At 39.3% G+C, this 12,313-nt stretch overlaps 1 protein-coding gene across 1 annotated transcript in view; it reads right to left on the bottom strand.

Annotated features, from left to right (window-relative positions):
* Positions 1-12,313, bottom strand: part of LOC146331806 (guanine nucleotide-binding protein G(i) subunit alpha-2) — a 58,730-nt gene that overhangs the window by 8,106 nt on the left and 38,311 nt on the right. The window contains exons 3-5 of the mRNA XM_084735717.1: positions 10,322-10,463; positions 5,966-6,126; positions 843-971 (exon numbers count right to left, since the gene is read on the bottom strand). Coding sequence (XP_084591843.1) covers positions 843-971; positions 5,966-6,126; positions 10,322-10,463 — 432 coding nt within the window. The remainder of the gene's footprint in view (positions 1-842; positions 972-5,965; positions 6,127-10,321; positions 10,464-12,313) is intronic.

Raw genomic sequence — 12,313 nt, 5'->3', positions numbered from 1 at the left:
GGCTAAAGCACTTGTTTTGAGAAAATTAGGGAGACGGGGTGAGAGTTCCAGAACAAAATGACTGTGGGTGCATCTGAAATTAGAGGGGGTGCACGACAGCACAGGCTGGCAGCAGCACAGAAAAATAGTGGGTGTTATGGGTCTGAAAGTGGTCCCTCATGAACTGAAAATGCTGGAACACAACTGGAAAGTTGGAAATTGAAAGCAGCGAGTGAGTGCACAGATGATATGTTGATAAATCTGGAGCCTCTGAGAAGTGCTTCACCAGAGCGCAGTGTCGTTACGCACCACTGTCCACTGTGTTCGCCTTAATTAAATCACCTGAAAACAACACCAGGTTGCTACGGGGTAATCATACAGACCTCGACACACATCAGTCTGGTCAGTTTTAACTCCATATTCTGTTGTTTTGTAAAGGAGATGTCTGATTACCGAGGCCCATAGCTAAAGTAGTTCAAGTTTTATCAGACCCATCTATATTCCCCTTCACTCAGCTCCTTTACATCTGCACTGCTGCACAAACATTAACCATAATCAAAGGTGCACATGGAGATATACAGTCGAAGCGCCCTGAAAATCCCAAATGGACACATACACAGACAGTTGCACACAGCACAGATGCGTGGCCTTGCACTTGGCATTTATTATTCAAATTTTCAGCTGAGGGTGCATAATATTATTCTGAGGGTACAATGTCTGTTCTTGTACCCTCACAAAACCAGGCCTGGGGAGAGCGGAGATTTGTGTTTTTACATGCATAAAAGCTCTTTTTTGTCTCCAAAGTATCTGAAGTCAAATAACTCTGAATTAACACTGATGAGGTCGGTGCTACATGGCCTTACTTGAAATGCAGTTCCTTGAAGGTGAAGTGGGTCTCCACGATGCCGGTGGTCTTGACCCGAGTTCGCAGCACATCCTGCTGGGTGGGGATGTAATCTGCTTTAGCTATCCTCTCCAGGTCATTCAGGTAACTAAAAGAGAAAGACAGAGACAGAGACCAAATATTTCAACATGATTTGTAACCTCCGAAAGAGAGAGACACACACACAGGCTGTGTATACACACTCAGAACGTGTACATACTGTATAGGTCACTGATACACTTATGGTGCATTAACATCAGACTAAACAGTCTGCATTTTACTGAACTGGTATGAACTGTAATGAACTCTGGCAATTTTGTGAACTTTCTGTGGAGTGAGTCATTCTGCTGCACTCAGTAATAGACCATTAAACCTTACTTGATGGCATTTTATGAGACTCTCTAAGTGCCTTTTAAGGGATTATGCTAAGGTCTTGTAATAATTAAGTTATGACCAAATGCATCACTCAGGTTAGATTCCGATACATTGGTTGTTATCCTCCTAGAACTGCAGCACCAAGTGGCTGTTGGGAAAAATCAGTTTCAATTAAAACTGAAATAACTGATTCTTTGTCAACTTGGAAGCAGCGGAAACAACCTGTGAAATAAACAATGTATTATCACATATCATTAAGTTAATGTGATGAACTGGAAAGCTTCAGGTCAAAATTCTCTGAGTGACCCCTTAACTCACATTGTTATTTGATACAGTTATATATGGATTAGCTGCCACAACCATCCTAAGGTGGTATCAATTGCACAGTGGCTCTGGTTACGTACTGGGACGCTAATGTAGTGAAATACAACATGTATACATAAAGCAACACTGCAGCAGCTTGGCACAGCAGCTGTTAGCTGTTACTACTGGCCTAAAACACGCACTTCTAACCAGAAGTTAGGTTTTCCTGTTTCCTGTAACAGAACTGGACGTCACCGGCTGATCAATGCCACACATCTGATACTGTACCGGTCAAAATCACACACGTGCTGCACACAGTAACGTCACAGCCACAACAGCGCTGGTCACAGCCACACACACTGACACACGCTTGCATGAAGTCTGCATTAGCTGAGCAGCTGACGGCGTCTTGGTTGGTGTCACTCTTTGCACTGGCAGTGAATGTGAACCGTGAATTAATTAGTTACAGCAACAACCTTACCACAAAGGTATCTTTTGTTGTTATTTAACGCCGGTGATTTACATTGTGGTGACATAGTGCTGTTGTAGGAGTTTCATAGTGGCTCATTACAGAGTTGAAGTGTCTGGTAGAGAATAATATTGTAATTATCTCTGAGGATGTAAACATGACCATTGCCTTGTGTGCAGCCCATTCACATTATTATTTCCCTGCAGTAGTGGCCTCAGTTAGAACTCATCACAGCTTGTGTCACATAAACAAGATACTGTAGGTAGTGTTCCACACATCCACATTACTTTGTTATTAATCGAATCATAATACGGCATATCGGAATTGCTGATATTGCTTCTGCCACACTGCAGTGCCAACTTGTAGCTTATATATACAATGTATGCACTGCAGGTTATCTGCTGCGTCTCAACTCGACATAACATTTTTATAGAAATGATTTGTCTGCTTGATCTAAACCATACATTTCTGTAAGTTTAATACGCTCAAGTTAAATATTAAATGCTGCATAGCTGATGCCCTCGCCTGATGCTGTATATCTGGTGGTTTTGCTGGGTTATCCATCTCAGTTCACTAGATATTACATCTCCTGCAATAGATATAAGTAATACCTTGTGCAAGGCTCTGTATCTAATGGGGGCACATTTTTTATTGTCACTCCCGTCTCCGCTGCGCTTTGCTCGGTTTGTGCTTGTGGGAGTGAGATGAGGTCAGAGCGTGGATGCCAAATATCAACTCTGTATTATTCACATAATAAATCCCTGTGTGGTCTGAAATGGCTGACTGAAATGTCTATGCAAGACCACTAAGGGACCATCCGACCTACTATTACTATGTATTATCCTCAGAGGGAGAATTTTTATGGCAACATGCATATTATTTACTGATTTGCTCCACTTAAGTGAATTTGATGGATGATATTAGAGGGGAAATGAGGATAATTTGAAGGGCTCATTTGCAAAACAGATATTTTTGTTCATATCTATTTTTTCTAAAATGACGTTTTTTGTGCATTCAAAGGAATATCAGTCAAACAGGAGCTGAGCTGTTTTGACAATATATCTCTTTGTTTTAATTTTCATAAATCATGCTTTTGTTATTCAATACTTAGGGGAGTATCGATCAAACTGGTGTTCCTTTTTGTTTTGTTATAGCAGCTGTGCAGCACTGTAGCAGCCTTACGCCAGTTTACTTTGTAGTGTATTAGGATTTCCACCAGGTGGCAGCGTAACCTCCACTATAAATGCTGTGTGCTAAATACTTTACGAGTTGTGTGAGCATTTTTGAAAAGATGTTTTGCTATTTTAAAAAGCAGTAGCACCAACAATGAGGCACTGGCAATGTGAGGGGAAAAAAACCTCCAGGAGTTCAAGGTATGGTCGCAAACTTTGTGCTGTTTCCTTAACTGAGACTTGAAAACACTAATAATCAATTAATCTATCAATCACGATTATTAATAAGATATAAAACACACATTTTTTTCATTTTATCTGATTTTATGTTTAAGTTTAAGCCTCTTATTCAATAAATGGCTCTGCCTGTCAAAGCAATGTCAAATGAAGCACAATTTCTGCCATTTTTATACTGACTAACATTTTTAATCAGTTGATCTTCATAGCGGCTCATTTGTTAATGATTAATCATCCCTAATGCAAGGCAACATGGGGTGAGTTATAGATATACAAATTGCTTTGGGGGTGAAGTAATATTTGAGGTTAGTTAGCGTATGACAAAGACACCAACTCAGCTGAGAAGGGCTCAGGATTTTTGTATCATTAATCGTTTTACTGGTGACTGTGTTTGTAGAAAGCAGTAATCCTGATCTCCTGATTGCATATTTTTCTATATTTTTCATCCAATAATAACCAGCAGCTGATTGATCTGTGCATCCCTAGTTATTTGAAAGAGAAGCGTCGAAAGTATACAAAATATGATAAAAGGAACAGTTAACTATCACACAGAGGAAAACAGCAGAAGGTTTTCTCCTCTCTGTTTATCAAACTGGCTGCATTTCCTTTCCTTTTCACTCTCTTTCTCATTCTCCATTTACAACTCCTGTCCTCTTTTCTCACCGTCCCTCTATCCCTGTTTGCCTTTTCTCTGTTGTCTGACAGACTGTTGGTCAGTAGGGGAGTGTGGATGGAAGCATCTTAACCATGTTTGACACAACCTGCGCCGCTTACACAAGCACTGCATCACAATCCAAGGCCAGCTGGGAGCTTCAGCGGACCAGCCAACCTTCGCTTCACACGCAGAAAGACACAAACTGTATAAACAGCATTTCAGTCGTGCAGATCTCACCATCCGTGTACGTCACATTCACAGGTTAACATGAAGTAATGAGACAACAAAAACAGACAGAATTATTGAAGTGAATAAAAAACATGATAAATAATTAAACAATCATTTTTCTGTCTCATCATTGCAGCCATGAAGAAATATTTTCTAATGGGACAAAAGAATTATTATGAACATATCACACATATAACACTGTAACAAAATGAATTAACTTGTTCCCAACAAACAAAACAAAACAAAATAAAACAAAGGGGTCACTTGGGGGGATTTATTATCACAACTATCAATTCTCATTGTTTATTTGGAGAATCATTTTCAGGGAAGTAAACAATGACTCTCATTTTATTTCCTCCCTCAAGACAAACGGTTGTGTTTATCAGGTTACAATATTAAGGAATCAAACCTAGAGAGGGAGAAATAATCACGAAATGGAAGTTATTGGACTATCTTTCCTGTCTCTGTAGCTCCCCAGAGAGGTTAGAGACATGTTTCTCACTGCGGCGTGTATGAGAGGACTGCACCATTAGATCCATCACGACACCAGGAACAGCATCCCTAATGGCACGAATATTAAACACCCCTTTAAATGACATCAACGTAAAACATTATCAGCACAACCATCAAACAAATACAAACAAATTCCCAAACCTTCCTCCTCACTGTCATTTTTTTTGAGCTGTTTTATCATCTTATTAAAATAATATTGAAGTGCAGTGTTTCAGTTGCAAAACTGTTTTCTAATGTAATAACAAACAGATATGCAGGATGAGAAAAGAGCACATTTGACTGGCGGGTATGAGGTTTACTTCTTGGCCCCATTTACATTTAAAGTGGTGCAGGATAGAGCCCAGTGTACGCAGGAGCAGACTGGATATTGATGGATGAATAAGTAGAAGAGGATATGTAGAGGCAATGTTGATAATGGCAGCCTGAATCTGACAAAGGTGAGTAGAATATTACTGTCTTTCAGAGGCTATAGTGAGCTTTTAAAGCTAGAACGAAAATACTGAAATAAATGAAAGTAGAAAAATCTTGATGCAAGATATCAGCTTGCTGGCTACATTTTGGCTAGGGAAAAAAAAAAGGAAGGGCCAAGTTCAGAAGAGTCAAAAACTAGAGACGTGGGGCATTAGGATGGATGAAGTGCATGTCTTCCAATCATTTTTGATTTGGATTTTGATACCAAATCACAGCGTGGGTTGTTCTATGCTGTTGCTCAAAGTCTTGCTGTCTTAATGTAGCATTCTGGATTCTTGAGTGGTCATAAATGGAACATTTTGCAATAAATCTATATAATAAATTGCATCAACCAAAAAACTGCTGCTTACAACTTATGGCCATCATATATTTCAATCATCGTGTTCTAAGCTCTTATTCACTATATTTATAAACTTTTACATTTTGAATTGACACCTAACTGAGCTGTTTATTACATATTTATTTATGACTACAAACTAGACTCAGAGCACTGAGCTGCATCTCAAACTGACAAAAATGTCTCTGTGGTAGGGAGAGGAAGAGGTTAAAAAGCTTTAATTAAAGCAAGCCGAGACATGGCTGAAATTTATTACTTTGCTGAGTTATTTCAGAAAAAAAAAAAGGTATTTGATTCCTCAGTGGGACCACAGTATAAAATGCACACAAAAGTTGACACTCACTATGCTGCAGAGTCGTTGAGTTGGTATTCTCGCGACCGCGCAAAGCAACTCTGTATGCCGCTGTCGCCCCACAGTCGCCTGATCACATTGGCCAGGTCATCAGGGAGGATGCCCTGTTCTTCAGCAGCTGCAGACAGAGCAAAGAGCTGCTGGGCATCGTCCTGCAGGGGGCGATAAGGACACGAGACAGGGTTGTTACAATGAGAGCATCACTGCCAAAACATACATGAAGATAACATTACATCATCTGTATCTACTGTATATATTGTGAATGAAATAAAAGAATAGTAATGCATCATTAAAGGGTAGGTCTACATCTTAATACAATACTCACATGCCTATATTTACATTTAAAAAGTTAACCACAGGCCTTTTTCAAAAAGTCATTCTTATTAGCAGGAACTAAAATTTGTTTTCAGCAATCTTACAGTTAGACAAATGAGTTTGGTATTTTTCAAACTTTAAGTTTTTTTTTTTTTTTTTTTTTTTTTTTTTTACAAAATTCTATCTTTGTGCTTCAACAGAGAGTGTTCCTTGGAAGATACCTGCTTTATTTTGTCCACAACAGTCTGCCAAAGGCTCATATTAGCTTTGGCTGGAGTTTAAAATGTATTTTTACAGTAAAAGATGGCTTTGTCTTTTATCTCTTATGTTGAATATTATATCAGCAGGGATCTTTTTGGGGCCAGTATGAACAGGAGAACAACTACAGCAAACGTTTTCCATGTACTTCAGGGACTGTGAGTATTATTTGAGGTCAGACTTGGAAAAAAATGTGAACAAATCCTGTAAGGACACATGAACATATGGGCACTTTCAAGGTAAAAACATGAAATCAAACAAAAACGGCAGACACAGTGGAAGTGAAAAACAATGATAATCAGACAGTGAACAATCTCAGTCATCAGTGGAGTGTTAGGATGCATACTGCTAAATAAATGCAGGTAAGGAGGGCTGTGTCTCTGAACTGGTGCCAAGGAAGCAAAGGTTGTGATGGTAGCAATATAATGTGATGATGATATGACTGAAACTTATGATAAGCTGATGCCAGCCAATCTGGACTGAGCACATGTGAGATATGTGAGATATGTTGGTGTGACTCAAAGTAACATGCAGGGAACAGAGTGTTGTTTGATTTCCTGCTGTTTGACACCCTGCCTATTTCTCTCATCTTCCTGTTGGCATGAAATTAGCAATCTTCTCTCAGCTTTATTCGCAACGAGTGATGTGATAAAATACAAAAAGCAATAATTAATCCCTTCTGTGTGCATTTGCATAGCAGTGGTTCTGCAGGAGAGGCTCTTTCTCTGTCTAATATATTCATGTAGTCATCAATAAAGCAACAATGATTCACACTGAAGGCTACATTTGACAATTTTGGCTGGACACACTACTGTATGTGTATTTGTCACATTTGATAAGAAATGCATTTCTGTCTCAACCTGCTTCCCTGTCAGGCAGTGACCTTCTACTCCATTTGAGAGTTGTCATGCTTATTTTAATTGCTGATATAAGATCATGTGATTGCTTGTGTGTGATCAATCGACCTAAGCTTTGTCCACAGCTAATCTCAAATACTACTGGACTGACAACATATGTTGGGGTTCATGTTAATGTTGGTAGAAATTGGCAAATCTCTGCTGGTAACATCTGGCAGTTGTGGTGGCATTGCAGTAGGTGCTTCATCATCTGTTGCCTGGTGGCGATCTGCACTCTACTGAGTGCACACTTCCATGATTTCTTGGATTTTCTTGGATGGATTTTCTTCAGCTGAAATATGTATTTACTTTGTTCTTAGTGAGCATTGATCAATCATTTATTCTGAAGATTCAGTTTACTTTGTTTTTTGTCTCCATTCCAGTGTTTGAAATAACCAAACAATCTATTTGTTGTTCTAAAATGTCTTTTATTCTACCAATATTTTGTTGCAGTAGCTATGACTGATGACAGTACACACCACCAATGAAAGAGATGCCTTTTCAAATTGTTGCAATATTAGTGATTTGTACAAAAGTCAGTCTCTGGGAATGCAACACGGTCGTTTGAATTCTCATCAACCAAATTAAACAACAGATAGCTTGGATGGATACTGTGTAAATGTGCACATTTTGGTTTCATGTACATTTTTGTGTTCATATTTGTGTGTGTGTGCGCATGCACAATCTGTGTGTGCATGTATTTCCACCGTGCTGCAGTGTGCAAGTATGGGCAGGCGAGCACACTAATTGCTAGTGTGGGAGTCTGTGAGAGTATCGTCACGTGCATACAGCCATTTGACATATCTGTCAGATGAGAAAAAAAAGTCTATCCATTGCGTTCTAATGACCACAGCAGAGTCCTCAATCCTTCTATTACAGCTTTAGTTACAGCACACACACGCTGGCTTCACTTCAATGAGTTCAACCACTGTTTGACCTCACAGACAGCTTGTTCATAGGCTGAGGAGTGTTCACAGTGGACTGGATCTCTGCCTGAAGCTGTGACTTGTTGATGCTGATGTGTGCAGGGTGTGTCTGTCTGTCTGCCTGTCTGTATTTCTGTGCAAGAGAATATTTAATGAATGCACTGATGATGGTTATTTTCATTGTTGATTATACAAATTGAGTTTTTAATAAAGCATTTAACCTACAAACAAAAAAATAATCACAGCTAGTTCAGACCAAGAGTCCCAGATCCCACAGATATTCAAGTAACAATAATATAAAACATCAGTAGGCTAAATGTTTTTTACTGATGCAAAATGACCGGTCACTAAGCCTGGACCCTATTGTTGCTACGCCTGTGAAATTAGAAGCAAGGTCTCAAGGTCTTTATACACCCATGGTTTAAACACTATTAAATCCATTTCCTACACATTTACTTTTGTATGTTTTTGAAAAGCTGAAAGAGACACCCTCCAAACTCCTTATATGTTGAGTATTACACTTATTATAGCCCTAGTGGACTGACCATGGGAAGAAATCCAAAGCTTGACTGGCCTGCTGTGTGTTTAGAGTTGCAGAGCTAATGACTGGAGAATAGCTGTTGAAGGGAGGGGTTTAGCAAACTGTCACTTGAGGTTGAAGATGTAATGTCAGCTGAGAAAAGAAAGAAGAAACATGCAAAGTAGACAAAAAATGATGAATCACAGTCATTTAAAAAACAGACATCAGACCCTTCTGGGCCACCTGTAAGGTCTTCCTTTTACAGGTGGTAGCCTTCAAAACATGGAATTAATTTGTGTCCTTGCTGAAGCTGCAGAAAGCACCAGGCAAACTAAACGTGGTGTTAAAATGTGTCCTGCCAGCACTTCTGAATAAATCCAATTCCCAAAACAGCCCTCAGTGACCTGTATGCTGCTGCTGCTGCAACTGCAAGTATGCAAACTTATAGCCTCTTCTCTGTCTATTGAGGAGAGAGCAAATCAAAGCTGGAGGAGGTGAAGTCAAGCACTATTTCTCTGCAGGTCACAAAGACGGATCAGAAAACAATTTAGCTTTGTTCTAGTTTCTGGTACCAGCAGCAATGGCACAACTGAAAAGAGGGCTGCCGCCAACAGGTGAATGTTGGAAATCACATGATCCCATGTTTGGTGAAAGCACAAACACAGCTGACCAGTGTTATTGACTGAAAAAGAATAGCAGAGACGAGGCTGATTTGAGAAACAGGCCTGCTTTCCAAGAAGCATCAGAGCCTTGAAACAATCTGTGTCCACTGGGTTATACTGGAACATGGATAAGTGAGGGAGTAAACTGTTTGTTTCAGAGATAATGGGCAGTGCATGAACCTGACTGGTTCTTGTTATTTTGAGAGAGAAAACTGATAAGGACACAGTGGGCTGTAGAAACAAAGGCAAACTCTTATGGTTTCAGTTCTAGGCAAGTACAAGTCTTGAGGAATACACCAGATACACAACCACAAGATGCTGTTTGATAAAACGGGCTTTGTTTTGTTGTGGCCTGAGGGAGATCCTGATCTGATCTGATCTGTCCACAGTTACTAAGGCCAACTGAATTCTGCATTCTCATACAATGATGATGGCTGTTGGTCTAGTCGGCTTTCATCTTTTCCACTCCATTAGAACCACTCATTTTCAACAATTATCTTCACATATTTGCAACAGTTTTATTGTTTGCAGGTTAATATCGGATCATGCCTGCTCATAATCTGTATCCTGTAGGCTGAGGCTTTGTTCTCTACAGTTTTCATCGTGAAATGAGGTTTTCTTGCTTGTGGTCAACCCCTGCTTATGCCATCAGAAAATCTTTGAAAGATGAAAATAGCAAATAATGGTGTATTCATGTAGTGGTTTACAGTAATTTTGTGCTATTAACAAACACCTGATGTTTTTGAGTATTGTGTGCTTGTGCGTCTTACCACTCTGGACGGGTTGCTGTAGTCTATGTTGAGACTGGCCATGGCTTTAACAATAGCCATAATGGACTGGATGGTATTACTATAAACCACTGCTCGGTACTGCTTACACTCATCTTCTGAGTAGCCGTCTTCATGGATGATCCTGAGAACGCCAGAAATATGCAACATTTATTAAGGTGTACATTGAAAGATAGGTTCACAGTTTTTTTTAGTTAGCTGTTCATACTGGACATTCCAACTGTAATATCTGCATAGAATACATTAGTAAGACTTGTTTAACAAACAACTATAAGATAGTAACAAATATCTTTATCGAATGCTGAACAATGCTAGTAAATTGTATGCAAATAGAGTTTGCCAGCACAGTCGTAGAGTGTGAAGTTCACCTTACAGCACATCATCATCTGGAGTAATCCTTGTACATATTGTACAAAACAAGACACCCGATGGGGGACAAAATTCACAGCCATAATCCAGTGTAAACATGTATTCAAAAGCTTATCCGAAATTAAATGCACAATATGTAAATTCTGCCAATAGTGATCTCTCTCACATTAAAACAGTAACAACAGACAGAGGGTGATGATCTCCTGTGGTAGCATGGGATCATGGGAGTTATTTTCTTCACTGTTTAACAACCACAAAATATATATAACATACGTCTAGCAATTTTAGACATTTTAACGGAAATACTACATAATGAAACTTTTTTATTACAAAATTCTCAGTAGTATCTTTTCATGGCAGCTCAGAAGCTAGGAAACACTGCATACAGAAATGCAAAGAGGAATTCTGTACCAAAGACTATAAAACTGGAAGGTACCCATTGATTTTGCCTGTGTTGTGTTTTTGCACAGCATGAAAACTGTCGATTTTATTCCCCATCAGTTACATTAGAAGCACATTAGGAAGGAATCACTTCACAGCTAGTATAAGCGGGACAACAAATATGTTCATATGGGCACTCAATTATTGTTTTAATTTCTACTTGAACAATTCTGAATACATTCCTTAACCCGGCATAAACACATTCTTTTTTGACCACTTGGGGCCTGAATGTTCACCTGCTAGCCACCAGCTTAGTCTGGCTCCCACTAGGTGCCTATTTTTGGAGATTTTTTGATTTTAAAAAAAAAAACATGCAGGAGGATATGAAAGTGGTGAGGCTCAACCAAAAAAGTAAAATTTTAGAGTAATATATTTGGGTGTCAAAAGGCAAAACACTTTGAAGCTGATAAGAAGCCTTTTTGTTTATGTACAACTTCTTCTACCAAGAAGCATACTGTATACTCAGTTATCATGTCAGCATGTTGTGTAGGATGACGTGTAGCAGTGCGGACAACACACAGTGGAACCACCTCAACTCTGCACCATTGGTTGATGCAGTATCCTCTTGCAATATTATTACTCTGAACCTGTGAGTGTGGGAACTAAGTGTGTGTGCATCCTATCATGAGATGAAATCATCCAGACTTTATCTGGCTGCAGAGAGAAATGCAGTGAGAGCAAACTGAGATGACCCCACATTAATTCTAAAGTAAAAATGCTTACTGCTTTAACAGTGTGCTGATGCAAATGATAAACAACTGCAACAATTAAGAAAAGAAAGAGCTGCCTTTTGTCTACTGTAAGGTCATGTTTACACAGGATACATTAATGTGTGATGTTACATAATAGGCTAATGTTGAAAATGTGCTGTAGGTTGATTTATCTTTACGCCTGTACGTGTTAATAACCTGGGTTCAAAAAGCGGCAGACTGTTCCTGCTCCAAGCTCATAAAAAATGAATTCAAATCCTGGCTAGCCCAGAGGAATGTGAATAATTAAGCCATTTAGGGTCCTGTGTGTGTGTGTGTGTGTGTGTGTGTGTGTGTGTGTGTGTGTGTGTGTGTCTGTGTTGTGATTGGTGCAGCAGCATTACAATATCCTCTTTTACTGCTCATTCCTCTTATGAACAGTGAAACACAATAACAAACAGGAGAGGCCACACTC

The sequence above is a fragment of the Lutjanus erythropterus genome, chromosome 2, assembly GCF_056507025.1.
Source record: "Lutjanus erythropterus isolate fLutEry1 chromosome 2, fLutEry1.hap2, whole genome shotgun sequence".
In the NCBI taxonomy this organism is placed as follows: Eukaryota; Metazoa; Chordata; class Actinopteri; order Lutjaniformes; family Lutjanidae; genus Lutjanus; species Lutjanus erythropterus.
The sequence above is the reverse complement of the archived record's forward strand: the minus strand, read 5'-3'. Positions and strand labels throughout refer to the sequence as shown.